Genomic DNA, 26,822 nt, shown 5'->3' on the forward strand with positions numbered 1-26,822 from the left:
GAAGCTGACAAGATTAGCAGAAAACTTGACTTCTTTACAAACATTCAAAGGAAAGAGAAGAGTACATGTCAGGGCGTGATGTTATTTTGAGTTACCAAACACTGCCACCATGCGTTTGCTTCAAAGACTATCAGGCTGCTTGAAAACTGCTAGATGATGAGCATTAAAACATAAAGTAAATCAATTTTGTTCCTGTATAATACAATAGTAATGACACCCCCCCCCCCAGAAAGGTTTTTAATATTTTTTTGTCACGTGACTTACATTTTTATAAGGACAGAGGGTGCTGTTTCTAAGCCTTTCTACCATCATGGTGGAGAATAATAACTGGAGAATGCTAGAGAGAAACAATAATGGACAGGCTTTGTTTCCACACACATACATATTTTTGTTTGTTTGTTTGTTTCCTACATAATCGATGTTTTGTTGTGTTTCTACAGTGCCCAACTCAATAAACTACACGTTCATCATCATGATCCCTACAAGGTACCAAACCCCACAAATATTCATGCAAGTGTAACAGAATTACTTCAGAGATAAGCTTTTCTTCAAACTTTTATACGAATGAACAACAACATTCATAAAGTGATGTAGATAATGGATTCAGAAAACTTCCTACAACATTAATTTTCACCAGTTCCTGTTTCAACAGCACAGGATCTCTACTCATGTTTGAAAACTATAGCCATTCCGATTTGAATTTAAGCATTACATTTCTTATTAATTCAGTCTTTTCTCTAAAACCTCTCCTTGAGGTGCACGACAGGCAAGAGAACTGCATCAGACTCCTGAAAAGCTAAAACAATTTGAAATGCCCCTATAATTTAGGTGGGATATTCAAGAAGATGCAATGGAATTTGGGACAAGGAGGTGATCTGAGACAGCCAGCACAGCTTCATCAAGGGCAAATTGTGCCTGACCAATTTGGTGACTATGTTGGAGTGACTGCATCAGTTGATAAGTGAAGACTGACCCATGTCATCTACCTGGACTTCTGCAAGGCCTTTGACACAGCCCTACATGACACACCAGTCTCCAAATTGGAGAGGGAGTTGAAGGGTGGACTATTCAATGGATAAGGAATTGCCTTGAAGGCTGCACCTAGAGTTGCGGTCAGTGGTGCCATGTCCAGATGGAGACCAGCGGCAAGTGGTGCCCCTCAGGGGTCTGTCTTTGGACCAGTGCTATTTAATATCTTTATCAACAACATAGGAAAATGGATCGAGCGCACCCTCAGCAAGTTTGCAGATGACACCAAGGTGAGTGGTACAGTTGATACAACAGAAGGAAGGGATGACATCCAAAGGGACCTGGACAAGCTTGACAAAAGTGGGTCCATGTGAACCTAATGAGGTTCAACAAGTCTAAGGGACAGGTGCTGCACCTGGGTCAGAGCAATCACAGATGTAAGTATAGACTGGGAAAAGAACTCACTGAGAGCAACCCTGCAGAGAAGGACTTGAGGGTTCTTGGACAAAAAGCTTGACATGAGCTGGCAGCACACGCTTGCAGCCCAGAAGGCCAACTGAATCCTGGGCTGCATCAAAAGAGGAGTGGCCAGCAGGTAGAGGGAAATGATTGTCCCCCTCTTCTCCACACCTGTGAAGTCTCACTTGGAGTACTGCATCCACATCTGAGGCCCCCAGCACAAGAAGGATGTGGGCCCATTATAGCAGGTCCAGAGAAGGGCCACAAAGATGATCAGAGGGCTGGAGCACCTCTCCTACGAAGAAAGGCTGAGAGAGCTGGGGATGTTCAGCCCACAGACAAGAAGGCTCCAGAGATACCTTAGTGGAGCTTTTTAATACTTAAAAGGGGTTATAAAAAAAGATGAAGAGCAACTTTTTCTTAGATAATGACAGGACAAGGGTAAATTGTTTTAAACTAAGCAAGGGGAGATTTAGATTAGAGCTTAGGAGGATGTTCTTCACTCAGAGGGTAGTGAAGCACTGCAACAAGTTGCCCGGGTAAGTTGTGGGTGGTGGTGAACACTTCAACATCTGTGGAGGTGTTCAAGGCCAGGCTGGATTGGAGCTTTGGGAAACCTTATCTAGTGGGTTGCAACATCAATGCTCATTGCAGAGGGCTTGTAATTATTTGATCTTTAAGGTTCCTTCCAACCCAAGCTGTTCTGTGATTCTATGAATTCCATTGACTTCGCCAGGATGGATGCCTGATTTTCTCCAATGTTTTCAAAATTTCTGTTATAAATTTTTTGAGTTAGAATGCTTAACATTAGCTTGTTAAGGAAAGTTAAAATTAGCTTGTTTAGGAAGTAACAGAAGCAACCTCAGCTATTTTTTTTAACATATGCATCTGTGTACATACATTATAGAATATATGTATATGCATATATACACACAAATACAAGTTAACTAATTGAACTTGGAAGAACTAACTGAAGAATTCTCACTTCCTCATTAGAATTACCCAGGTTTCAGAGATCCTTTTTAAAAAAGGTATTTCAACTACCTTCCTCAGATTACTTTACAGATTCTGCACCTACATGTATGTCTGTACACCTTCACTGTACTACCTTCAGGAAAATGTAGACCTCAGGAAGCAGGGCCAGGAAATAAAACTGGCAAAAGTAATACTTGGATAAAATTCCACGCTTGCAAGAAGACATTTTCTACTACTTTAGACATTTGAAATTTCAAGAACGAAAACATTTTTAAAAAGACTAAGCGAATATTTATATACTTAACAGGAGACTGCAGTTTTGGACAGCTCAGTCCCAGAATTATGTTTAGGGTAACATAAAATCAGAACACTTGCACATGAAGTGTTTTGTCAGCTTTACTCATGCATGCACCCACTAGATACTTTTGGTTATTCCAAACTTCTTTTATTCTTGGGAATACTGGGAACCTGAACCTACTGTATCTTAAAACTCCAAGTGATTCCAAACAGATGGCAAAGATAACAATTGGAGCAGAGAAGTCCAAGTGACTGATGAAGGACAAAACCAATGATTTTATTATGTCTCTTGCCATTCGCTCTCCTAAGCGCATTGTAGAATATACATGTAAACTTATGCTGCAACTCTTTTCTGTAAGTCTTACAACAACAGGAAGAAGCCTTAAGCCTTGCATGCAGCTCTACTGCAAATGTTTAAGAAATAATAGCATCAAGACAGAATTAACTGGATTGTCCTAGTCTGTTCCAGATTTGTCTAACCAATAGATGATAGCAGTATTCACATCAGAGAGCTTAAGAGGTAGGAAAAACAAAATTGCCAGAAGTCCATCATGTTTCTTCCTGCAGACTTAAAGCAACAAAACACATCTGTGGCATTAATTAGTAAATGAGACTGTCAATGAGCTCCTTCTTAGGTAAACACAAATGAAGAGAATAGCGTGCAAGATCATTTTAATGAAGTTTAGGAAGAAAGTATAGGACGGAGAACTTTTATGTTGTTGAAAATACACACAGTCTGTAAGGTGCTTTTCAGTACAAGAACATGTTTTCAACAAGGAGGAAGTGTGTCATCTATTTATGCACTTTTAAAACACTATGAATTTTAATTTCTTAACCTCTTTCCTCAACAAATAGGCAAAGTTTTAAAAAGTTTTTGCCTTATAACACTTATCGAAGTAAATGTCATAAAAGTAACCATAAAGCTATGCTTCGCAGAAGTTAATACTTCTGAGCAAAGTCAACAGATAGAAAATACATCTTCCAAATAACTAAATTTGCCACTTCAGCTGTTAAAAAAGCTGAAATTTTATACTGTGGCTCAAAGATTGCATTCAATTAATTATTCCTAGTTTAAATCCTTTTTTCTCTAATTCATATCCTTTAGAGTAACAAAAAACCTTGGAAAGTGACAGTTAAATTATAAAATTGCAATTAAAACATTGAAAGGGTAGCTTGAATGAAGCAACATGATTTTAGTTTACATCTACCCCCATCACTGAACTAGTGATTCTCTCACTGTGATTTCCAGTCAAAGAATCTTATTAAAATATAATTTGAATCTCTAATTGTTTGTATAATCAAACCATCTCCAGACATTACCCTCTGGTTTTGCTCTCCATAGGAGAAAGAAATTGATAGAGATTAGTTATCTTCTGTGAATCCATTCTTAAACTGATGCATTCCTTTGAAATTCTAGTCTTTGCAGACAAGAATATGGGAAAATGTATTTTTGAAAAAAAATATATTCAAAGGAATCTTGTATGCAACACAAAGATAACTTCTTGAACCATAGTAAATACATGACTGTGATTGTGTACACTTTAGAGTTCATATTTAATTTACATGCAGTTAACTTACTAACTAGGCATGTATTGGGAATGAGCAGATAAATTACATGGTGCACATCATGCATGACCTGGCTGGTTTGAACTAATAAAAACAATTATAGCTGTCAATGAGCGTTACTTTACCCTAAAGGTTATACTATTAATTGTTTCTCAATCTGTTCATCACAGTACTTGAAACTATTTCCAGTGTATTTCATCAACATGTACAATAAATCTTTAGGAATTTGATATTTTTTTTCCAGAGCTTTTATTCATGCTCTTCTCTTAGATGTTTTCAGTACAATAAAAAACTTTTTATATAAAAAAATCTAGCTACAAAACATAATATACTTAAAGTAGAACTTGCATCATCCTGAATAGGCTTGCAGTCAATCCTTCTTAATAGATTTGGCAAACAGCTCGTTCTTCAGAAGCTTGATAATTCAACTCCAGTCTCAACAGCCTTCTAACAAAAACAATACATTTTGAATCCAAAATTTTACAATGACTGATGAAGTTTGCTTTTAAACCTTAGACTCGTCAAGTTTGATGACTTCAAAACTCTTAAGATATAACAATATCCTAATAACCTTAAAACTATTTAATTTATGTAGCTGATTGAATTAATGTTAGCTTTCTGTCACTGAAGTTCTTTATTTTTATCAAAGCCTTATTTGTAAGCTCTTCAGTTTCATCCCACTTGTTTTTCTCTGGGCTTGTGTATGTCACCAAGTTTTCAGTATATTGCAAGATTGACTTCAAAAACCTACGAGAAATAAAAACAGAAGAAAAACTCATTAAAGAACCTAAAAAGAAAAAGCTCTCAGTGCCTGGCTTAAAGTTACTACATTCTTCTACTTCTGAAATAAATGTACTTGTTCATTCTCACTTGTAGAAGTAATGATTTTCAGAACTGCAATTAAACACTGACAGAGAAAGAATGCAGTCATATAAAATGTAATACAATTTTCCTCATATTGCTTCTTTTCTTTTCTCAGTCAAATGTTCAGAATACAATCATCTGTTAATTGACACACAAGGAGTAAAATTACTAATATATTAAATACAGCTTTTATATACTAAATTTTTCAGTGTGATCATTCTCTGTTTATACTAAGGAGGAGTCTAATAATTAAAAATGTGAATAACTGAACCATATATTTCCAATGAAGTTATTTTAGTTCTTAGTGAACATTGTATGACATAACTGATGACTAATGATAGAAAGAAGGATGACAATTCTTCTGCAGTAAGTTATGTTGTTCCTTTTTTTTTTCTCTACAGGATTTACATTACAGATCAAATTTATTCAAATGGCTACAAAAACAGTGCGCGTAACTTCCAATTACCACAATATAAGTTATATATACTCACTTTAGATACTGCTGATAATCAGAAGGAGTCTTCTTACAAGCCAAATGGACATTGATTACTTCCAGAGTAATCAACAGTAAGATGAGCCGCAACACTGGAGACAAAAACTTAATACTAGAAATAAGCAGAAGTATTTAATAATAAATAAACTAAATCCGAATTAAACTGAAATCACTAATATAAAAAATTCCTTAGACTTCTGGATCCATCCTAAATAGTTGGATATTTAATAGTAGGAAAAAAAAAAAGACTACAAAAGACCATAAGACAAAAACAGGCCAAGTATCAAAACTATATAAAGACTATAAATAATGAAACCTCAGAGGAGGAATAGAAGAGAAATACATGTAATTAAGACTCCAGAGAAAACCTCACCAGAACCCATTACCCCACAGATAATAAAGCGGAGATCAACTGAATTACAAATATGCATTGTCAGTTTATACTGTTTCTTGAATAACATGTTTTAACATTTTGAGGAATACAACCTGTCCAGGAAAATCGTGCTCACAGTTTTCCCAGTTTTTAAAGTAAATTCATAAATCCTTGAAACACACTTATGAACAGGAACAAAATTAATGGAATCCTAAAAATCGCTCTTCTGTCTAAAAGATGCTGACCCAGCCATGAAAAAAATCAGAAGAACTGAAGCAGGTAGAGTCTTGAAATAAAATTAACATATTGCATTCTGGTAAAACTCAAATGGCATTTTTATGCTTAAATAGGAAAAGCAGGATATATATATATATATAATCTAACATTTAAATGTTACTTTTATTTGAAAACTTATAATTTACAGTGTAGTAGTCTAGCAGTGCAAAAAAAATATATTAAATTGGTCTCTAATTTGATATTTTCTGTTATTTTAATATTACTACATAACCATAAACCTGTGTTGACACTAACTCTGACATGGTTAATGAGAACATAACACTGTATTTTAAACTTGTAAAACAAAACACAAAGCTAGCAACAGCAGCATGCAGCCACTACACCACAGCACCATAAACATAGCCACAAAGTAAAGAAAAACACATCAGCCAACCTGTTTAACATTCGTAGATAGTTATGCCTTTGGCGCGAACGTAGAGTCTTTTTCATCCACTGTTTATATCTCAACTCAATGCTGGCAATAACTTGTTCCGACACGTGATGGCACTGTATGCATATTTTACGGAGTACCACTAATACTTCCAGAACAGGCCGTGGAGAATAGAGTGTGCAAACGTGTTTATCACAAAGTTTTACCAACAGCCTCCAAAAGAGGAAGTAATTGTTAATTTCAATATTTTGCTAGATGCATCTAACATGAGATATATTTCATATTTGGTGTGGTTAGATTTTCAATGTTTAACTTAAACTGATTACTCTTACCTCATGACCAAAAAAAATAAATATCTTTATACACTCCGTGTACTCTATCACTTTACTAAATGCAATTGAAAAGTTACTGGTGATGAATGTGTTTTCCATTTCAAATCAAAGAAATACAATGACAATAAATAAAAACATCTAGCTGAAATAATACACTAAATATACCAAACCAGGGCATTCCTATGGTTGGAGACTCCTACCATACTTCAATTCACAATGAATTAATATAATAAAACTTATATGATAATAAAACTTACTGAGACAAAGGTTATTAACTAATACTCCCATTAGTGTATTGTCTTTCTTACAGGCAGAACAAACAGCAGACTTAACACTTCTTAATATAAAGGTGGTGCTGCCATTGTTTTAATCAACTGGACCAGATTATGAATTGTTAGGAGATCAAATACCTTTCTCCTGTCCTTTTCTGATCTACAAACATAACATATCACATTTCACTTTAAACACTGTTCTTATAAAACTGTTTCTTAATCTCCTTCACACCAAAATTCTCTCTCAGACAGCAAAACATTAACAAGTAAAAGTGATAAAAGCAGAAAACTCTTACAATGGTTTAACAATTTAGCAGTTGGGCTGCTCTTTAATGAATTGGAACAGTGCAAATTGATGAATAGAACATGAAAGGCACACCGTCTATATATGTAAAGCAATGGGTACCATCCTCTTTGCCTTATCCTGCCCATACCCAATAGGTTTTATTAGGAGCACATTGTTCCATCATTTTTATTTAGTCATGAACCTCTTCAGAGTACCACAACAGGGCCAATTAAAAGACAAGTTGTTTTGATTATTATTCCATGTCAGTTTTAACTGTACCTACCAATATACCTCTAAAGTCTGAAAAGTGTGACAAATTTTCTATTTCAGAATCTTGGTACTAGAACACATAAGAATTATGTAGTGACATATTACTATTTTTTAAATGCCATGCACAGCTATGACATCAAACACATTAAAACAAAATTTCTGATGCAACTTTAGATTAAAGCCCACTTAATCAAGTCAGCACATAAATATTTACATATATTGCTTCCCCAGTCTGATTTTTTTTTTTCCCCAATGATGAATTCTAAACTAAATCTAAATAAATAACGACCCAGATCTACAACATCTCATTGCTGCAGCAGCTATATTGGAAAAGCACTTGAAATATTTCAAGTACTGTTCTGAAAACAAGAAAATGAGTAACTTAGGTTTGAGAGTTCTTGTGCTGAGCTACGTGCAGAAGTTGACAGTGGGAACCCAGAAAACATCAAACTTACCTCTCTGTTACAACACTATTGATAGGATCATCTGGACTACAGCAATCCTGGGGCAAATACTGCTGTACTTGAGAGAGGATTTCAGCCATCTTCAAAATTAAAGAACTAGTTTCAGTATTTCCTTCTAACCTTAAAATAAACAAATAAAAAGATCGAGATGACAACACTGTATAGTGCTCATTTGCCTAAATGGCATAGATTGAGATGTAGATATTTTGGATAGCAATGTATATGTATTTGATAACCCCTCTTTCTACTGTCTTGGTTTTCCCTTTAAGTATAACTTTCCTTCTCCAATTAAAATCAGCCTTTTCTCAGTCTCAGCAGTCTCTTAAACTCCTCTTAATCTTCTGCTTATTCATTAAAATTGCGAAGCATACTGCATATGTGCTTGGTGCATTCCATTTTCACCTCTCAGATCTAAATCAGTGTAATTTCCTATTTAATATCTTTTGTAAAGTCTTCCATTAATTTAGTTACCAAGCCCTTTTCAGAATAAGCAATTATTTTCTGTTTTACATCTGGTGAGTCATCTTTTGTTTTTTGTTGTGATGGGCTCAATTTCTAGTTTAATTTCCTAACAGCTCCTTCAGTATCTCTTCAGAAACAGAACAGGGAGTCACTAACACCCTTGTGTTGCTTTCAAATGGTTCCTTGTTGCCTTCTAGTTAGTGCAATGCTTGTAGTTTTTATACTGTATTTGCATTATATATACACAGATACGTATAGCACAGATTAAGTTAAAAAGAAAAACAAAAGGGTCTTTACGCAGCCTTTTTGGTGTCTATCATCTTACTAGTAAATAAACTTAAGGTACTTTTCATCTCAAATCCAATTTTGAGAACTTTTTTTTTTTTTTTTTGTTATGAACAGCATATACGTACCCTTTAACCGCTTGAACATGTGCCTCAGACACTGTTGGTAATTCAGGCCATAAATGAATGCTCTTCATGCATTCCAGCACCTAAAATTCAAAAACGTACCATGAAAAATTGTATGTAAAGTATGATCTTTGACAGATAACATTTTATTTTTCTTAGTGGCTATTTTAGAAAGAAACTGCAACAACTGGTAATCAGTTCAATAGTCATAATTGTATAAACTGACACAAATTGTTAAGGTTTACATTAGGGCAATCAAAGCATGAAGACAGTAATTAAGACTAATTTTAAGGATTCACAATTTTACGGACTAAAATGCTTTCAACTGTAAGCATTTACCTGTTTCTTTAGTCGGGAAATTGGATGAAATTGAGAACGGTAGCAACTTGCACAAGTCATCAGTGGTTTTATGATCACATGTTCCTGATTACAAAATCAACAGTTGACAGACAGCAGACAAAATACAACATTTTCTTCAAACTGTCCTAACTGGATGCAGAATTAGACTTATGTTTAACTTTATGCAAGCTACCTACACTACTGAAGTCAATTAATTTCATATGTCTAAAGCAATAAATCAAAACAATGAGTTCTTAAAGCTTGATTTCTTTGCCATATTTCAACAATGAAACCTGACTGCAGCTGAGACAAAAGTAACCATGAACTCTCAATGCAGCAGCATGCAAATCTTGAGAAACCAGAAGGAAATCCAAATTATAAATGGAAGATTTATCTCAAAGGTTTTTGTTTCATATTGAAGGAAGTAATGCCAAACATGAACAGGAAATTTCTGAGAGTGAATATTGCTAATGTTAAAGCACACGTATTACTAGACAAAAGGTATATACAAATTCACAATATAGAGTGTGGACACAAATTGCATCTCCATTTCTGAAATGTTATTTACAGTGTCTCAGAAAGAAAGAAAATCTCAAACATTACATGCCTCAGTGGCTGAGCTACAGCTGTTCTATTTACCTTTCCAACAACACAGCTGATGAACAGGCTAAGTATTGATATAATTTAACAAATCATATACAGTATCATCACTATAATCTATGGATCAACTGTCCAAATAAGGAGTAGTTAATCAAATTAAGATACAGTAAGAAGACTTATTCCAGAAAACTTTCTGTACTTATTTTACTACAATACTAGAAAAACATCCTTGCACAGCTTTTTTCTTGGAGGAACGCTTTATTTCCATGAAAAGCTGCTGTAAAGAAAGATGCAGTCATGACACTATCTAAAATTACATTCAGCACCCAAAACAACTGAAGATTCTTCTGACAGCATAATATTGATCCTTACCTTGAAAGCAACCGTGTCTTCATCTGAGAATCTACAGAGAAGTGTAATTGCAAATGCAACTATCTGATTGGCCAATTCTCTAGGAAATGTTTTTAAATTGATCTCTCCATGACTTAAATGGTCTCTTATACGTGGACCCTCCTGGTGGTTCAAGAAATCCCAAAGAAATTCCTGTGGAAATTCACACCAATGGTTGTGAGTGTACAGAATACCATCTGAAAGATAAATACGTGACTTTGTCTATAGGAAAAATGGCATTTAGATGTTTAGAGAAAACAATGCACTCTATGCTTATAACAGAAGGGCAACTAGTACATCTTGCTAGCTTCTCAGGAAAATCAAAATTCCCATACAAGCTATTTCATAATGGGTAACAACGAATTTCCTTTAAATTTGTGTCCCAATTTCTACATAGCTTCACTGCCTCCGAATCAGTGCAATAAACTCATGTCTTTCTTGCAATCTCAAGTCTCTAAATTCAACACCTCTAGTTTTCATGTTCACTGTTATGTTTGGGTTACAACATGCAGAATGTTCTTTGGTAGGTTTGCAGCTATGTTTTTATGCCACGTGCCCACCTAGTATTACATGTGCCCCAGAGGAAGTCAGAAAACAGTTTTAATTTTCCCCATATGTGGCAACAGTTTTTCTCCTGCTCTATAAGCTAAGTGGAATAAATAAATAAATGATCATACATGTATCATTATTCTGAAAGAGAACAAAAATAAAACCAACAAAAAAGACAAACAAAATTACAACAACAACAAAATGAACTTTCAAAACACTTGCCATGGTAGGTTCTTCAAGAACTGAAGGAAGCTGGTTGATTTCTTCATTATCCAAATGCTTTTTTAGCATCTAGAAAAAGTAATTTGAATATAAATGCATTGTTGAAAGCCAAACAATCAAAAACACCAAGTAAATAGATTTTCTAATATTAAGCAAATACTTCTCCCATGCCAGAAACAAGGTATATATTTACTACTGATTAAATATTTGACTATTTGAGATAATTCAGAAGGGATGTAAAATCTAGGACTTCTGCTGGCAAGGCTTATTTGTATTTATTTTGAATAGCTGAATCTAGGAAAATTGCAGAGTATGTTTCTTTAAGATGAATAAATAAAAAAATAAAAGCATTTAGATTAATCTCTTCATTAAAATTTGTATTGATTTTGTTATCTTCTGAGGGATGCCAAATTTAAAGTATGTTTTCTGCCATTATCTTCTATTTGGAAAAAATTAGAAATAATGCCTCATCCAACACAACGAGAAAGTGATTTCTGATCTCTACTAATGAGAGACATGCACATGCTTGAATTCTGACACTGATCCATATTTAAAAAAAAAAAATAAAATCACAATTACCTCATCAAAAGTGGTGTAGAGAGCAGAAGGCTGGAACAAAAGATAAGTATTATATGATTTTTCAAAAAAAAATGCAAGCCATACTGAAGTTATACTTATTAATTTATGTGAGATACTGGAGGTACATGAATAGCAAAAAACCCTCAAAAGAAAAACAGGACTCTCAGATTTTTTAGCAAGGTGTTTTGTTTTGTTTCTAATAAACGTAATATGATCTACTTTCCTCCCTTAACTACTGTTTTTGAACACTAACCTTCACGTAGTTTTTCAGACCACTTTTAGTAGGGAAAAAAAAAAAAGTGTTCATGAAACTTTACTGGAAATTTCTAAACGATGTTCCACGATTTCTTGGAATGTTGGTGCAGGAAAAACTGGAAGTATCACCTTGCTTCTAGAATAATTATTCTAGAAATACTGTGAGTACTAAATCATAATCGACTAGACAGAAATTTACCTCAGCTGTCAGCAGTCGATTTGGACATTTATTAGTTGTAGTGAAGAGCAATCTGAGTCCAGCTTCCAGCTGAGGAAGTAAGAGAATCACACAATCAGCATACCTGAAAAAACAGAGATACCCAAAGGGTTTTTCTTCCCTTATAAATATAATCCAAATGGAAATTAGAGCCATCTTAGAAATATTCTTTCAGGCCAAACAATCCGGACCAATATTCCTTCATAGCGAGGACCTTATAAACAGATATTAATGACTATCTGTGCCCAACAGAAGCCGGCCACCTAGTTCAAATCAGCTCAGAGATGACACTGACTTACAAAAAGGTGGAGCATGGAAGATGGAAAAAAAACAAACTATTTTTTTTAAATATGTTAATATCTGAAGAGTTACTTCCATTCACTTTCTAAAGCTCTTCTTCACCACATCTGCTGCAGTTCCTCAGCTTAGATTTCAATACATAGTTTATATTACTTTATTTTGTGCCAACTAGAAATAAGTCTGCCAACCTTCTGAGGGACCATCATTACAATGCATAACTATATGTTTTTAGGCAAAAGATTTAGCTAAAAGCTTTGGAATCCACAAGTTCTGCTGACTAGTATTCTATAAATAGTGAATATCTAGAAATGAAAAGACTAAAGAAATGTAAAGACTGAAGACTACAGACCAAGACTAAAAATAGGGAGAAAACAAATCAACTATTACCTGCTTTGCTTGAAGGCTGTTAAAGCAGCTATCCAAAATGGTACCATTGATTTAAATACAAAATTAGACACTTGTACTAGCTCTTCTGCTACACAAAGTGTTTCATGATTAAGATCTGCAAGTTAGCAAAACAACATTAATAAGTTACATACAATCTACATTTTTCTAATTCATTATTAACATTTAATTGAATAGATTACTTCAGCACTTATAAATGGAGACAAAAGCTATTCAATTTATTTCAACTCTGCAAGTAGAACAGCAATCACAATACATTTAATATCAGAAAATCAATTTATAAGATTGCATTTCTACTAATAATATAAAGTGACAGCGTAAACACAGTAAAAAATGCCTACAATTTTTTGAGACTAAAATATTACACAGCAACTGGCCCCAGTGTCTATTGAGATGTTCTCCACCTGCTTCAAATACTTCAAGAAGTATAGTATATCTTAATCCCTTTAATTCAGTAAAAATCTGTAGAATAGTGTTTTAAAAATAAAAATATTGTTTCAATTTTATCAATTTTTCCGTACCAACATTTAGCGGAATACTTTATACTTCAATGCTACCACATAATGAAAAAGACACTTATTAAATCATATTATAAACACATTCCACGACAAGCCATAAAATAATAACTTAATTGTAGTAGGTGTTTTTCTGAAGCACACCAACAGCTACAGGATTTATACTACATGATGATTTGAATATTACCAGCTTGATATGGTTTCATAAAGCCCCATTCTCAGTTCCGTGAACAGAAGTTTCACTGACAAATTGATCAAATAGCACAAACAGACTATGGTCACTGTATAGACCTGGATTCCTTATATGTTTTTGTTCCTCTGAAACAGTGGGAATACACCAAATATGGCCTGAAACTACAGTGATGAGGAGATTTTCATCTGACACTCTTCAGGTCCTTCCCTGAGAAAAGCATCAGGGTACTGAAGATGAGGCATCGTAATATTTCACTACTTTCCCTGAAATATGCAGAGTACTCCTGCTGGGACTTTTGCACCTGAACCCCCCTGATTCAGGAAAAAAATAAAGATTCGGTATGACTATTAAAAAAAAATACATTTTCATCATCAAAAGATTGGAACACGAAGTCTTCATAGGCAGTAATGTTACACATTTCAGTGTGCTGCAATTATTTTGGAATGCAGAATTTTTTGACTCAATAACGAGTAGAATTGGTTTTGTATTAAAAAGTGGTCCTACAAGCACAATAGATTCATCTAAAGACAGCCAATGGTATTTTAGTTAAAAAGATTCAATCTTAGAACTAGGGAAAGTTCTAAGTTCCATTATTTTTAACAATACTTTTGGACAATGAAACAACAATAAAAACAGTTAAAGGTTAAATACTTGCCTGGAAATGCAACAAGCTCCTCTAAGCTAATGAAGGTCACATAAGGTCGATGTACTAAAATATATTTAGTTTTCAGAAGATATGTCTGTAATAACTGACCCAATCCTGCAGTTAAAAAAAGCAGCATAGCACAATATCTAGGGAGAATACCATAACATGTTAGAAAATCCTGTATAACTGAAACTATTGCAAAAAAATCCACATTTGTGGGTTGGGGACAAAGGTTTCTTCTGCTTTTTCAAAGAAGATCCAGTACCTGTTCTACCCATCCCTTTTGAGTAGGGGGTGCTTAATGATTAACTACATTTACAAGCATGACAAAATGGGGAATTAGGAAAAAAAAGCATCAGTGTATTCTACTTGGCTGCTGCTGCTGCTCCTCCAACCTGCTTTTTGTTCCAAGTTATTCCTGACTGTCCTAACACACAAGGAACTGTGTTTCATGAAAGACTTTAAGTTTTGTCAGTTTTCCTGTTAGTAAAACACACTGGTCCTAAAACTCACCAGTTTCATAACGGCTTAAGTATTCTATGGAAATCTAATTCCAAAAACAGTAGCAGCAGCAGAAAATTGTCAGGATACTGCCAAAGGCCTTAAGACACTTTAAAAAACAAAAAGAAAAAAAAAAGGACTAAAATTTACTAATTGCTTTTCAGGAACTGTCAAATATAACTGATAAGTTATATTTTAAATATAGTTTTAAATAAACTTACTTAGATTTAATTAATTTAAAATAGTTTTAAATTAACTTACTTTGCAGGAATTTCTTGTGGGGATGCAAACCCATGCCACAAAACATTACGAAGATTCAGACCATACGGTGATCCAATGAATACCCTTAGTACATCCATCTAATTAATAAACAAAATGATTACTACATGAAGAAATCTATTATTTGTTACCTTGTGTCTTTCCCTGACAGGAAATTTAAAGAGTTATTGAGAAACTATAATGCCTACTGTCAAAATGACTAGGCACAGATTGTCACAGTAAAGGTATTGAAAGGAAATCTTAACTTTCTTGTACATGCTATAGAATATAATAAGGAAAGAATAAAACTTACAAACATCCTAAACAACTATGACAGGAAAACAAGATCAAATTTAGCTCTTACTTATCACAAAAATACACAATAATTTGGCAGAAATTTACATAAAAAAGGCAGAATTTGCATTCAAAGTTGTATTCCCAGACCACTATCAAACAAAAAGGGAAACTGTTTAACTGTAAGACTTGAACTTTTCCACATGCCTGTAAGAATTCCAGAAATAATCCTTACAAAATTACTAGACTGGCTAACAAGATATAACTCTGTCCTAACAAAAAAATTACATTTGTAAAACTGTATGAGAAAGACCATCTACTTTGTTTACACAAGAGGGTAAATGTCATCAGAATTTTGTTTTATTATTTTTATGCAAATGGAAATGGGCTAACTACTTTCCTCTCTTGGAAAAAAAAAAAAAAAAGTATGGTAAGTGTTATAAAGCATTTTACTACAGTGGCAGTGAAGAGAAACACAGCTTTAGAAGCTGATTATTAGGTGCGTATTTTCAAGTAGTACAACTCAAAAAGATGCAGACAACTCTGCAGTTTTCTTACCCCTTGCCAAATATATGGAATTTTGTGGATGTGGGTTTTTCATGTAGAAAAGCAAGTAAAAACATATGGGCTTGCCTTAGAAATCATTACCATTTACAATTATAATATTCACTATTTTTTGCCATATATCCCCCAGATTTTCTGTGACACCTACATAATGAAAGTTTTCCCAATATATTTCAAAATTTGCAGTGCAAGCAAAGGTTATGTTTGGAAACCTGGCAAAAAGAAAACCAGCTCTGTAGTTGTTACTTATTTCGAAACTATGCACTTACTACATCTTGTCCAAAAACAACTGCAAGCTGCTCAGAAGCAAGCAAATCTCTTAGAAGGAAGGGGCAATCTTTACCAATCAGTAAATATACCTATTAAAGAAGAAGAAAAAAGTAAAAACAATTAAAGCATAAATAATTCAGTATATTTCTTTGTATTTCAAACACAGAGCCTGATAATTTTATCCAGTAATCATTTTCACTATTGAAAACAATCAGGGTGTTGAGGAAAGTTCTTCAGCAGCCCATTTCCAGCTCTTAGCTCTTGCCTCTCCTCAAAGAAATTAATACATTATCAGGTCATCTGTGGAAAGTATGCTGCTCTGTTTCAGTTAAATAACTCAGAGCAGCAAAGACCTGCTATATGTTCACAGATTAAGCAAATATTCCTCTTTTTTAATGAAATTGTTTAGGAAGTGCATTCACACGAGCAACTCTACCAGCACAGGTGATGGGGAACCAGAATGCTTGTTAGTGCAGCTGGATCCAGAAGAAAACATCTGTCCAACTGGATCCAGGTGTGGCTAGGCTACTCTGCACTACTACAGTACAGGGTAATTTCACTTCTTCAAAGTGCAATTAAATCCAAGAATTCGTTCTCATGTTATAAAATAAAACCTGCAATTGAATACACATGGTGCCACTTACATCACCCAAAGCTCTCTCCAAGCATGATGTCAGCTTCATTAAGCCAAGAGCAACTTCTGTAGCTCGCGCATATTGTAGAACATCAAATACTTCAAGAAATAACTGTGATTTGTGGGAAAAAAAGAGGAAGAATGTTGCATTAAATATTCAGAAGGAAAAATCAAATTGTCAAAATAACACAAAAACATGACCTAAATATTCCTCTGTGATTGTCACTACACTATTACAGAATGAAAACCATGCCACAGTGATAAAACTGTAGATATCTGGAGGGTCACTACTTTAGACTGTCTCTTGTATTTTTAGTCACAACTTATCTAGAGGCTCACATCTAAAAAAAATAACTAACTTTACACAGTAATATTTGATATTAGACACTGATTATTAGTCTTTACAGAAAAATAAAATAATACCATCTTAGGTTAGAACAGGCTCAAAACATCACGTGTTCTTTTTGTGGCAGCATATATAAAATCTAACTATAGAGTCAGGAAAATTAGAAGTGACAACGTGTCAGAGAAGGACAATTAGTTACAAATTCTAATCATTTTGGTTCACTGATCTCTCTTGAGTATTCCTATATTGAACTTCCACAAAGAGATCATGTGTCAAAACACAAACTGTCCACATACATTTCCATACCTCTGTGTAGTTTGTCCAGTGAAACCATACTGCATACTGAACTACAAATTGGTCCTTGGTTAGAGATTTGAAGTGCAAATTAACTGATTCACATACAGGTCCGAGTGACTGGACACTTTTGATATAATCCACACTTTGACCTTAAATTGAAAAACAGAAGGTGATTAGAATACCAAACTTCCTGAAGTTCCAATATTTTAAGAACCATAAGAAGTAGAACCTCCTGTAGCCCATGTACATATTTAGATAAACAATTTTATCCAGATTATTTTAATGCAACTGATACACTACAATTTACTGTCCAAAAGAGCACACAAATGAATTATGGAAAAGTATAGTGTGAAACCAGGTAAGATCAAATGCCTTCTCCAAAAAAAAAAAAAAATAAAAGACAATGCAAGAAATATGGAATTAAAGGGCATTATTATGTTCTATCTTCTTTGAAAGAGGAAGAACCTATCAGTGAAAGAGTACAGTAATTCTATACAACCAAATTTGAAGCTAGTGCAGGCTCAGAAGCCTCGACCAAATTGCACCACTTACACCTGTTAAAGAACGCAGATGGATGTGGCACTTATAGACTGGTATCATTTCTTCTCTTTGGTGGGACATTTTGAAGCAAAAGAAATTCTTCTGTTTCACTGAAAAATATTGCTTGAGGAAGATATACCTATCATTTTTACCATCTTCGGAAAATAATAAAAGCTTCCAATTTGTCAAATGAAAATTCAGCCAGCTCATCAGGACATAGATATTTGTTTTGCTTAACAAACGATTACAAACTGCTCTACGTACAGAAGTGAAAGTTGGGAAAATAAGAACTGAAGCAATAGTAGGGCTACTAATTGCTCCCAGGTGTTTTAAATTTACTGCAAAAGGCATTTAAAGAGTATAGAAGAAACCAATTATGAGGCAGGAGAAAGGCAGAACTGAATTCCTCACATAAATGCAGGAGCTGTAAACTGAGCAGAATGAGAAAGGAGAAGCTACTATGTAGTGCAGATTACATGAATCTTAGGAGTTAGTAATAACTAATAAGCATGGATGAAATGTTTAAAGCTGGTTGTAGATAGGAAATATACATACTCCAGCAAATGAAGCTAATGCTACACTGTAATAAAATGTTATGACTAAGCCAGGAGTACTATGAAGAATCAGTTTTTATGTATCATTACTACAGAAGGTAAACACCAACCTGATTCAAGGTAATGCAAATGCTCTGTAACAGCTTGCCAACATACTTCTCCATTTTCAGACACAATATTATTAATATCATAGATGTCTTTTTTCTCAAATCCAAGTTTGCAAATCATGTAATGCACAGGTGGAGAAAGACAAGTACTGACTGAGCCTTGGAGTGCCATCTAGAACACACAAAAAAGGTTCTTGTAGTAAGAAAGTATATGAGAACAAGCACATTATTATCGAAGGATACCTGTCAGCACAGATACACAGACAGCAATACAGGATCTGTAAACAAGTAATACAGAATCTGTAAACAGGTTAAGTTTTGGAATGCAATTTCCATCTATACATATTATGAAAGAAACTCTCTGAGCAGAACCACTCCTCAAGAGGTGGAAGGCCAGAATTACTCTTATTTGCATATACCAGTTTGGTGTATTTCTGAATGGTTGCATCCGCCAAGCTAGTGACAAGGAAGAGGGTGGTGAGGCACTCGAACAGGTTGCCCAGAGAGAAGCTGTAGATGCCCCATCCCGGGAAATGCTCAAGGCCAGGCTGGATGGGGCAACCTGGTCTGGTAGGAGGTGTCCCTGCCCACAGCAGGGGGCTGGAACTGGGTGGTCTTTAAGGTTCCTTCCCACCCAAACCACTCTGTGATTGTATGAAGACAGACAGACGAAAAAGATCACAGCCTGTACGTATGTTCTGCAAAATCTGACCTTTGTGCAGAAATTGACATTACTTCAAGCAAAACCAAGTGCTTCAGTCTTTACACCAGCAAGAAAAGAGCAAGTAAATTCTGCGTGAGCAGGTAGTATTGGTAAAACAATCCAAATATAGGCATTACTCGCATCTTTGTCTAAGTGGGAACTTGGAACATTCAGAAGCATATACTGAATATGCAAAACGAATAATGAAAGATATATATGACAGATATGAAAGAACATGCAAAAAATTTGAACCATTCATACTAATGAGGAGAAATATATTTCTGACTTAGTAAAAAACAAAGTCTCTTCTTTGAAGAGGTAGCAAAGACAGTTAAGAAATTGCTTAGAAAATAAAGGATGACAACAAATATGCAAGGGGCTTAGTGTTAAGTTGGCAAACACAACACGTTGTTTCCTCTTTAATTATGAACTCAGGCTCACAGGACCTACTTTCTGAATTCAAGACTGAATTCAATCGCACAGGTAACGCCACAAACACCCCAGCTCCTACAAAGACCCGCTGCCAGCCGCCCTCGGCAGCACCCCACCCGCGGTTCCCCACCAACCCAAACGCTCACAAACCACGAAAGCCAGCCTTTCGCGTCGCTCCCAGGCACCCCAGATTTCTCCAGCAGATACGGGGCATCAGAGCAAAGCCCACAGGACCGCGGCAACCCCTCGGTTCCCCGAATAAAGGCGGCGGGGAGCCAGAAACACCGCATCCCTATCTTCCCCCCCCCCTCCCCGCCGCAGCCCGGCGGCCATTACCTGGCTGCTGCCCGCCCCGCGCCCCACGTCACGGCGCTGAGGGAAGGCTCCGCCCGGCTCCGCCCGGCCCCGCACCGCCGGCCGGGGAGGAGGCGAGGGGAGGCGGCCGCCGCCACCGGCCCCAGCTCCGCGTTGAGCCATGGAGACGCGCCCCAAGGCGGAGCGGCGCCTGAGCCTGTCGGCTGCCCAGCGAGAGCGGCCGGGCCGGCTGCTGGAGGGGGTGAAGGTGGCGGCAGCGGTTGTAACGGCGGCGGCGTCCCGGGGGGTGGTGGGGGTGGCCGCTTCGCAGGTGTCAGAGCCGGCTCGTTGAGAAATAGAGTTCGTCCAAATGGTGGAGGCTCGCAGCCCTCGGTGTACGAGCTCCTGCCTGCCCGAGGTCAAGCTGGCACAGCACAGTCCAGTACCGTGAGAGCCCATTTCTGTATAGTCCACGTGAAACCGGGTCATCTGGCTTCAATAGGGCCTTTCCAGAAGGATGTAGAGGCTCGACATAAATGTAACAGCAACACTGAGAATCATAGAATAGAATCATTATGGTTGGGAATGATCTTCCAGATCATCTGGTCCAACCATCGCCCTACCACCAATGTCACCCACTAAACCATGTTCCCGGGCAGCACGTTCAACGACACCACCACATCCCTGGGCAACCCATCCCAATGCCTGACTGCTCTTTCTGAGAAGAAATTTCTCCTAATTTCTAACCTAAACCTCCCCTGGCACAACTTGAGGCCATTCCCTCTAGTCCTATCACTGGTTATCTGTAAGAAGAGGCCGACCCCTAACACTGTGCTAAAACTTGGAATCCCATGCTAATAATGCAGGTGAAGAAGTAAATGGTACTGCCCAGTGCTTGTATTGTGAAATACAGAAGTGGAGTTACGTATTAACCCATTGAAAGCCTTGGTTAATACAATCATAATGATAAAATCGTGCAGAGAGATCAGTAAGGATTTTGGTTACCTCATTATCAAGTGAGGAAATGTTTATGGAAACTTCTGTCACTGCTAATAGCGGTTAAGCTTCTAATAGCACCATTTGAAGTTCAGTGCTATAGACACAAATTTTCTTCCGTCTGCAATCTTGTACAGGTTGGAGATATTGTGACTTATGTGGAACTGCATTAGCAAAGAGTTGCTGTTTAGGTTGTAACCATTTTCACATGCTCAATTATATTGAAAAGGTTTGGGATGCTCATCTGGGAAGCTGATAGCAGAGTTGATTTTTTTTTTTCTTTCTTGCTAGAGGACCCGTGATGAGCTGGTACGATCTACAAGTTTTATAGCTTAGCCTTCACAGTTCTAAGTTTCCGACAAGTGTCCACAGCCTCAGTGCAAATTGTCTGTTCCTTCCATTTTAGTGTAGTGTCAGTACTATTCAGAGCTTGTGCTGTTGGCATAGTATCAACAAACACCTGCAGCCAATTTGCATTAGGGCTGCCAACATCACTAGTTTGTAGCAGAGTTATCTAACTGAGGAACTGGGAGAGAGATCTAAGTAATGTTTCTAGTGTCAACATGGCTGATGTGCAATACCATAAGGAAGAAACTGCATTGCATCCCTTATTCTCAAACTTTTTTTGAAGTGAAAGATTTGTGAACCCCAAAGTAGTGCATCTTTTCAAATAGTTATTATTAGAGCTTTCTGTTACTCACAAATGTATTTTTTTTTCCTATGCCTTTTAATGTAAGCCTTTCCCTGTGGTGTTACATCACCCTCATGCTCTCTTCTGACAAGTAGCTGATGATGGCCTAAGTTCTCTCTGTAGTAACGAAGTGGAGCAAGGGGCTGAAGAATCAGCAAAACTCGAATGTGGTTAGGAGGTAGCTGGTATGGAAAATCACGGTCTGTAGCAGTTGTTACAGTCTCATTGGTACCAAGTACTTTTCTGTCTCTGTCTTTTGTTATTGTTTTACAGTTGTGTTTTAAGCCAGCTGTGGAGGACAGCAGGTAGTGACATCTGAATGCATCATCAGACTTGTTGCTTGCATTCATAGAAGCCAAGTTTTGTTACGTGTATTAAAAGAATGATATTGCACGAGCTGGATGGGGAGAGAACTTGGATCTTCAGAGTTCTCATGACACACAAATAATTACTACTCTGCTTTGAGGTTCCAAGCAAAATTACCAAGCTTGCAGATGAAAGTATCTTTTTCTTTTTAATGACCAAATTAAGACATTAATACATAAGGCATTTATTTAGTAGCAATACAAGCAATGAGGACAATTAAAATTTCCTAGTAAATGAACCAAGCATATATTTTGGATTTTGTGTACAATTTTTGAATGAAAAGCTTGAAGTTGTGATTAAGTCTCGGGCACAGGTTGGTATTTGTGTATGTTTGTTTTTCCTATAAAATGGAGTGAATGCAGAGTGCTACTGTGGCATACTTGCTTGACTGAGATTAAATACAAACTTAATTTAGGCTTCATTGGAAAATAAATTAAAATTGAACACAAGTTAACCACCATTCTCTTTTTCAGTGAAAGTGATGGTGTCAAAACAGCCAGAGGAAAAGATATCATATTTCTAGCTTTTCTGCTTTTTCAAAACATAGATTTTTTTTACCTTGTAACTATATACCATAAAGTATCATTTAGAGACTGTAAAACACTAAGCCATTTACATCTAATGCAGACTTTCTTATTATTTTGCACAGATGAAAGGAAAACGGAAGCAAACTGTTTTTGAATCTTTAGCTCCCCTGGAAGAAGAATATTTCAGTGAATCAACAAAAACTAGGCGACTGCCATTCAGATCTAGTAGGGCAAAGATAAAATATGCTAATACATACAGACTAGAGCCATATCATAAATTTCGGGATTATTTAGTGAGAGACAAAGCTCAAGCAATACTAACGGTATAGTACTTTTAAAATGAATTTTCTATTTTTTTTTTTTCAACAGTAGTTTGTCTTGCAAAGATTAAGCAACTTCCGCTGTTCCATTAATATGAACTTAAAACATAGGCATAAATGTTTGCAGGCTTAAGTTTTGGCACACATGTAGTATGTAGTGCTATGTTTCACAAAGTGCAGAAGGCCCTCTGCAAGTTAGCCACTAAGCATGTGCTGTTCAGATGGAGCTGAAGCTTGATCTTTTACTCATTTCTAATCAAAGTAAGCTATAGTTATTCAAAGTACCCTGACCTCCAAAATATCTGGATATCCAAAGATCCTGATTTTGGATTTGTGACATTCTACTTTGATTGGATCTATTAATATCACTTGACCAGCATAACATATGCTTTGTGTCCTTGACAGTCTGACTGCCACATATAAAAAATAAGCAGAAAATAATGAGAACAATCTACTAAAATGTGATGGCGATACCTTGAAAAGTTACAACTAACTCTTGTAATTCTGAGGACAGGCCTTCAATATGTGGAACAGGTATTTGTAGAACTATTTTCGAGTGAACTGAGCCTAAGTGCTGGAGAATAATACATCCCTGTTTGATGAAATGAGATTGGCTCTATATGTGTAATTGTAACTTTCAAAAAAAAAAAAAAAAAAAAAAGATAAAACGTTTAATATAAAAAATAGTGCAGCTTTTGCTGTTTGGGAGCAGCATCTGTATTTTACAGTCTATTCTACTCCTTATTTTTTCTAATGAAAATGTCTGAAAAAGTTTATTGCAAAGAACTGCCTGGATGAAAACTAAGATCTTTCAAAATTGTTTTCGATAGAAGAAACTTCAACAAGGCAAATACGATGCAGTTTCTAGTCCCTCCTTGTGTGCTTCAATCTCCGAAGAGATATTAACAGCTACGAAGGAAATGGGCTTTGACCGTTATAAGTATGTGGTATCAGTGCTAATTGTGGAAAAGGCAGGTCAAGCAATACATGTGAGCAAACAAATTATTCTTAATACCTTTTGCAAATTGAAAGTCATTTTTAGAAGTGTATGTTATCTCCTAGGCATTAATCCACCTACAGCAGTGTAACATGAAGTAGTCTTGGCGCGTTTAGGTTCCTTAGGGAAATAGTATACTAGGTGACAAAGGTACTGTGTTAACCCTGTTAAGGTGTGTGTTTGGTTTAGGTTGTTTTTTGTTTGTTTGTTTTGTTTTGAGTTCAGCAACAGTGGTAAGGAGCCCATGCTGCTTTTCTCTATCAACCAGTTATTTCCACTGTGTGCTGTACCAGTACAATTGCATGACGGCAGTGAATATTTTTTTCCTCCTCTATTTCTAGAGAACTTTGACCTCCAGTTAGGTCATCAAATGCCAGCATAAAATGCAGTGCAGTTGTGGCAGGGGGTGACATGGGAAGGAATAGGAGCAAGGAAAGGAATGTAGACTGTTTTAACTGGAGCTGCCACCGAATGGATACTCCTGGGACTACAGCTGGGACAATAGTGACCTGAACTTGGTACACCCAAAACAAAAGAATTTATTGGACTGCAATTTTCCTGTGTTGTGTGATAATTTACATGTGCTGCAAGCTCTCTTTGGCTTTCAGCACACTTTTTGGTCTCTTGCTGAGAATTAGAGAACACTTGTAGTAGTTGATCCACAGCTGGTGTTAAAACCTGGTGTTTTGCTCAGGTGAAGCCATACCTTGTTCTTAATGCCTTCTGTGAAATAACGTTTGAAGGGGTGCTGTCTGAGGCCAGTCTATGAAGGTCCTACATCTACCCACTTTTCCTGGAGCTGTGGTGCAGTACACAGCTTCCTAATTTGTACTGTATGGGTACAGTACAGCTGTAGGAGAAAGATGGATTACTGAAATGTTCCAAATTAATTTTATTTTTTTTTTCCTCTTGAAGATAATATTTATTTTAGCAGTGAATTTACACGTTAGTTTTCAGAAGACTTTTACCAAAAAAATGAGAGCCCAGTCACAAGTATACTGGTAGAGGTGGAAGTGGCAATCACTTTTTACTTAAATTTGTTGCCAGAAATGGTGTCTGTCGATGTCATGTTTGAAGGGATGCTGTTACAGTATGCTGAAGTGGTAACAAGTGAACATGACAAGAGCTGAGTTTTTGGTGTAGATATTTTTGGGACAATTGGGGTGGGAGCTTTAATGTGAAGCAAGAACACATTTTCATAACAAATACCATTTGTTCATTTTCACTGTCATTTTGCAGTTGTTTTTTACTAGTTGTGGCTCTTGTAATTTAATTATGTCAGCATTTATGTAACACGTTCAAAGTATAAAAATTGTGCTATATATAATCTCACAAATGGTTTTATCTTTTCTTTCCTTTAGGTTGCCAGCAGATGGGTCTGGGATGTTCAAAGAGACAGTTGGGTCTCAGCTAAATATGAAACGGAAACGTTTATAGCACTGGCTCTGGTAATGGCTTGCTATTATGAGTAATGCTCTAAAAAGCACACCTATTTTTGTGCATCACAGGACTCGGTATACTTGAAAATTTTCAGAACATCGGTCTACCACCAGCGTTTGCCCAAAATCTGGCACTAAAATACAGGAGCTGACATATAGTTGGGATAATTTTGCTCGCTTTTCTTTGTAAAATTAACTTCTGAAATGTGTGTGGTTAAGTATGCGTGGGCTTCATCTGTCATAATGCTCTGAAGCAGCTGGTGTAACGCCAGACTTGGTACAATTTTGAATGTTGTGTGCTGCACGCCTAGAGCTGTTAACGAATGCTTGCAATAAATTGTAGGTGTCTGTTTTCTTAAAATTGTGCTTTTTGAAAGAGGAGGCAGCGCTCAGGTTTTTTTTTTTTTTTTTTCCTCGGTTGTACTTATGATAAAACGCCTGTTCGTGTAGCAGCGTGCAGCAGGAAGCCATCTTTTGCACGCTTGTATTGTGCAGCATTTCCACAGGCTTGCTTTCAGCGAGGCGTGAGTTGAATCCCCGGCTTCCCCGCGTCCCAACCTTGGCGTTCAGCATCAGCAGCGCTCAACCTGGTGCCCAGGGGCCGAGCTGACCCTTCCAGCGGCGTGAGCCCTACTGGCCGAGACAGGCTGACAGCGCGCTGCCTGCGGGGCTGCCGACCCCCCGCCCGGCCCGGGCGTGCCCAGCGCTGCCCGTGCGCGCTCCTCACGGCGGCGCCGGGCGATCCGCAGCTGTGCACGGAGGCGGAGCGCGGGGCCCCATTGTTCCGAGCTGCCGGTGCGGCGGGGCGGCTCCAGCCGGGGGTCCCTCACCGCGCCGCGCCGCGCCGTGCCGTGGGAGGGGCCCGGCGCTTTGTGGGCCGGGGTCTGCCCGCGCTCTGCCTTCAGCCTCCCGCCGCGGCGGGGGCGGCGCCGGGCGGGGGGCGCGGGGCGGCGCGCACCGTGCGCGCTCCCTGCGCGCAGCGGCGGGGCCGGCCGCCGGTGCCCTCCTCCGGGGGTGTGGGGGGAGCGCGCCCCCCGCGCACCCCTCCTGCGGTGGTTGATGGTTCACAAGCGTAGCTCGGCCGCGGCTGACGCGCCCGGAGACGGCTCCCGTGCCGGGCGGCGGCGGCGGCGCTCGGCGCTGCCCACCCGCGGGGGATGCTGCCCCTGCGCCCCGCGCTGCTGCACAAGCGCTACCGCGGCGGATCGGCGCCGCGCTCCCGGCCGGGCCGCGCGGCCGCACGGGCTGCGGCAGCATCAGGAGGCGGCGGCGGAGGGCGCGGCGGCGGCAGCGGCGGGTCCCCACCGCCCTGCCCGCGCGGCG

At 37.6% G+C, this 26,822-nt stretch overlaps 2 protein-coding genes across 4 annotated transcripts; one reads left to right on the top strand and one right to left on the bottom strand.

Annotated features, from left to right (window-relative positions):
• Positions 1-3,329: 3,329 nt before the first annotated feature.
• Positions 3,330-20,226, bottom strand: ERMARD (ER membrane associated RNA degradation). 3 transcript variants are annotated; one of them, XM_032185760.1, is made up of 18 exons: positions 20,206-20,226; positions 18,738-18,906; positions 17,543-17,682; positions 16,901-17,002; positions 16,256-16,345; positions 15,132-15,229; positions 14,379-14,515; positions 12,998-13,112; positions 12,293-12,395; positions 11,839-11,868; positions 11,260-11,328; positions 10,471-10,641; positions 9,499-9,582; positions 9,163-9,242; positions 8,279-8,407; positions 6,667-6,876; positions 5,622-5,735; positions 3,330-5,013 (listed from the first exon to the last, which is right to left on the bottom strand). In XM_032185760.1, the coding sequence occupies exons 2-18, from the start codon at positions 18,904-18,906 to the stop codon at positions 4,854-4,856; spliced, it is 2,001 nt and encodes a 666-aa protein (XP_032041651.1). In that variant the 5' UTR covers positions 20,206-20,226; the 3' UTR covers positions 3,330-4,853. The 3 variants fall into 3 exon arrangements, with proteins under 3 accessions (XP_032041651.1, XP_032041650.1, XP_032041652.1); XM_032185759.1 differs by lacking the exon at positions 20,206-20,226 and adding an exon at positions 20,020-20,097; XM_032185761.1 differs by lacking the exons at positions 18,738-18,906; positions 20,206-20,226 and having other exon boundaries at positions 17,533-17,632.
• Positions 20,227-20,302: 76 nt separating this feature from the next.
• TCTE3 (t-complex-associated-testis-expressed 3) lies at positions 20,303-25,809 on the top strand. The gene is made up of 4 exons (XM_032185079.1): positions 20,303-20,431; positions 22,866-23,066; positions 23,894-24,052; positions 25,422-25,809. Exons 1-4 carry the CDS (start codon positions 20,345-20,347, stop codon positions 25,530-25,532), a joined length of 558 nt encoding a protein of 185 aa, XP_032040970.1. The 5' UTR covers positions 20,303-20,344; the 3' UTR covers positions 25,533-25,809.
• The last annotated feature ends 1,013 nt before the right edge of the window (positions 25,810-26,822 follow it).

The sequence above is a fragment of the Aythya fuligula genome, chromosome 3 (genome assembly GCF_009819795.1).
Source record: "Aythya fuligula isolate bAytFul2 chromosome 3, bAytFul2.pri, whole genome shotgun sequence".
NCBI lineage: Eukaryota > Metazoa > Chordata > Aves > Anseriformes > Anatidae > Aythya > Aythya fuligula.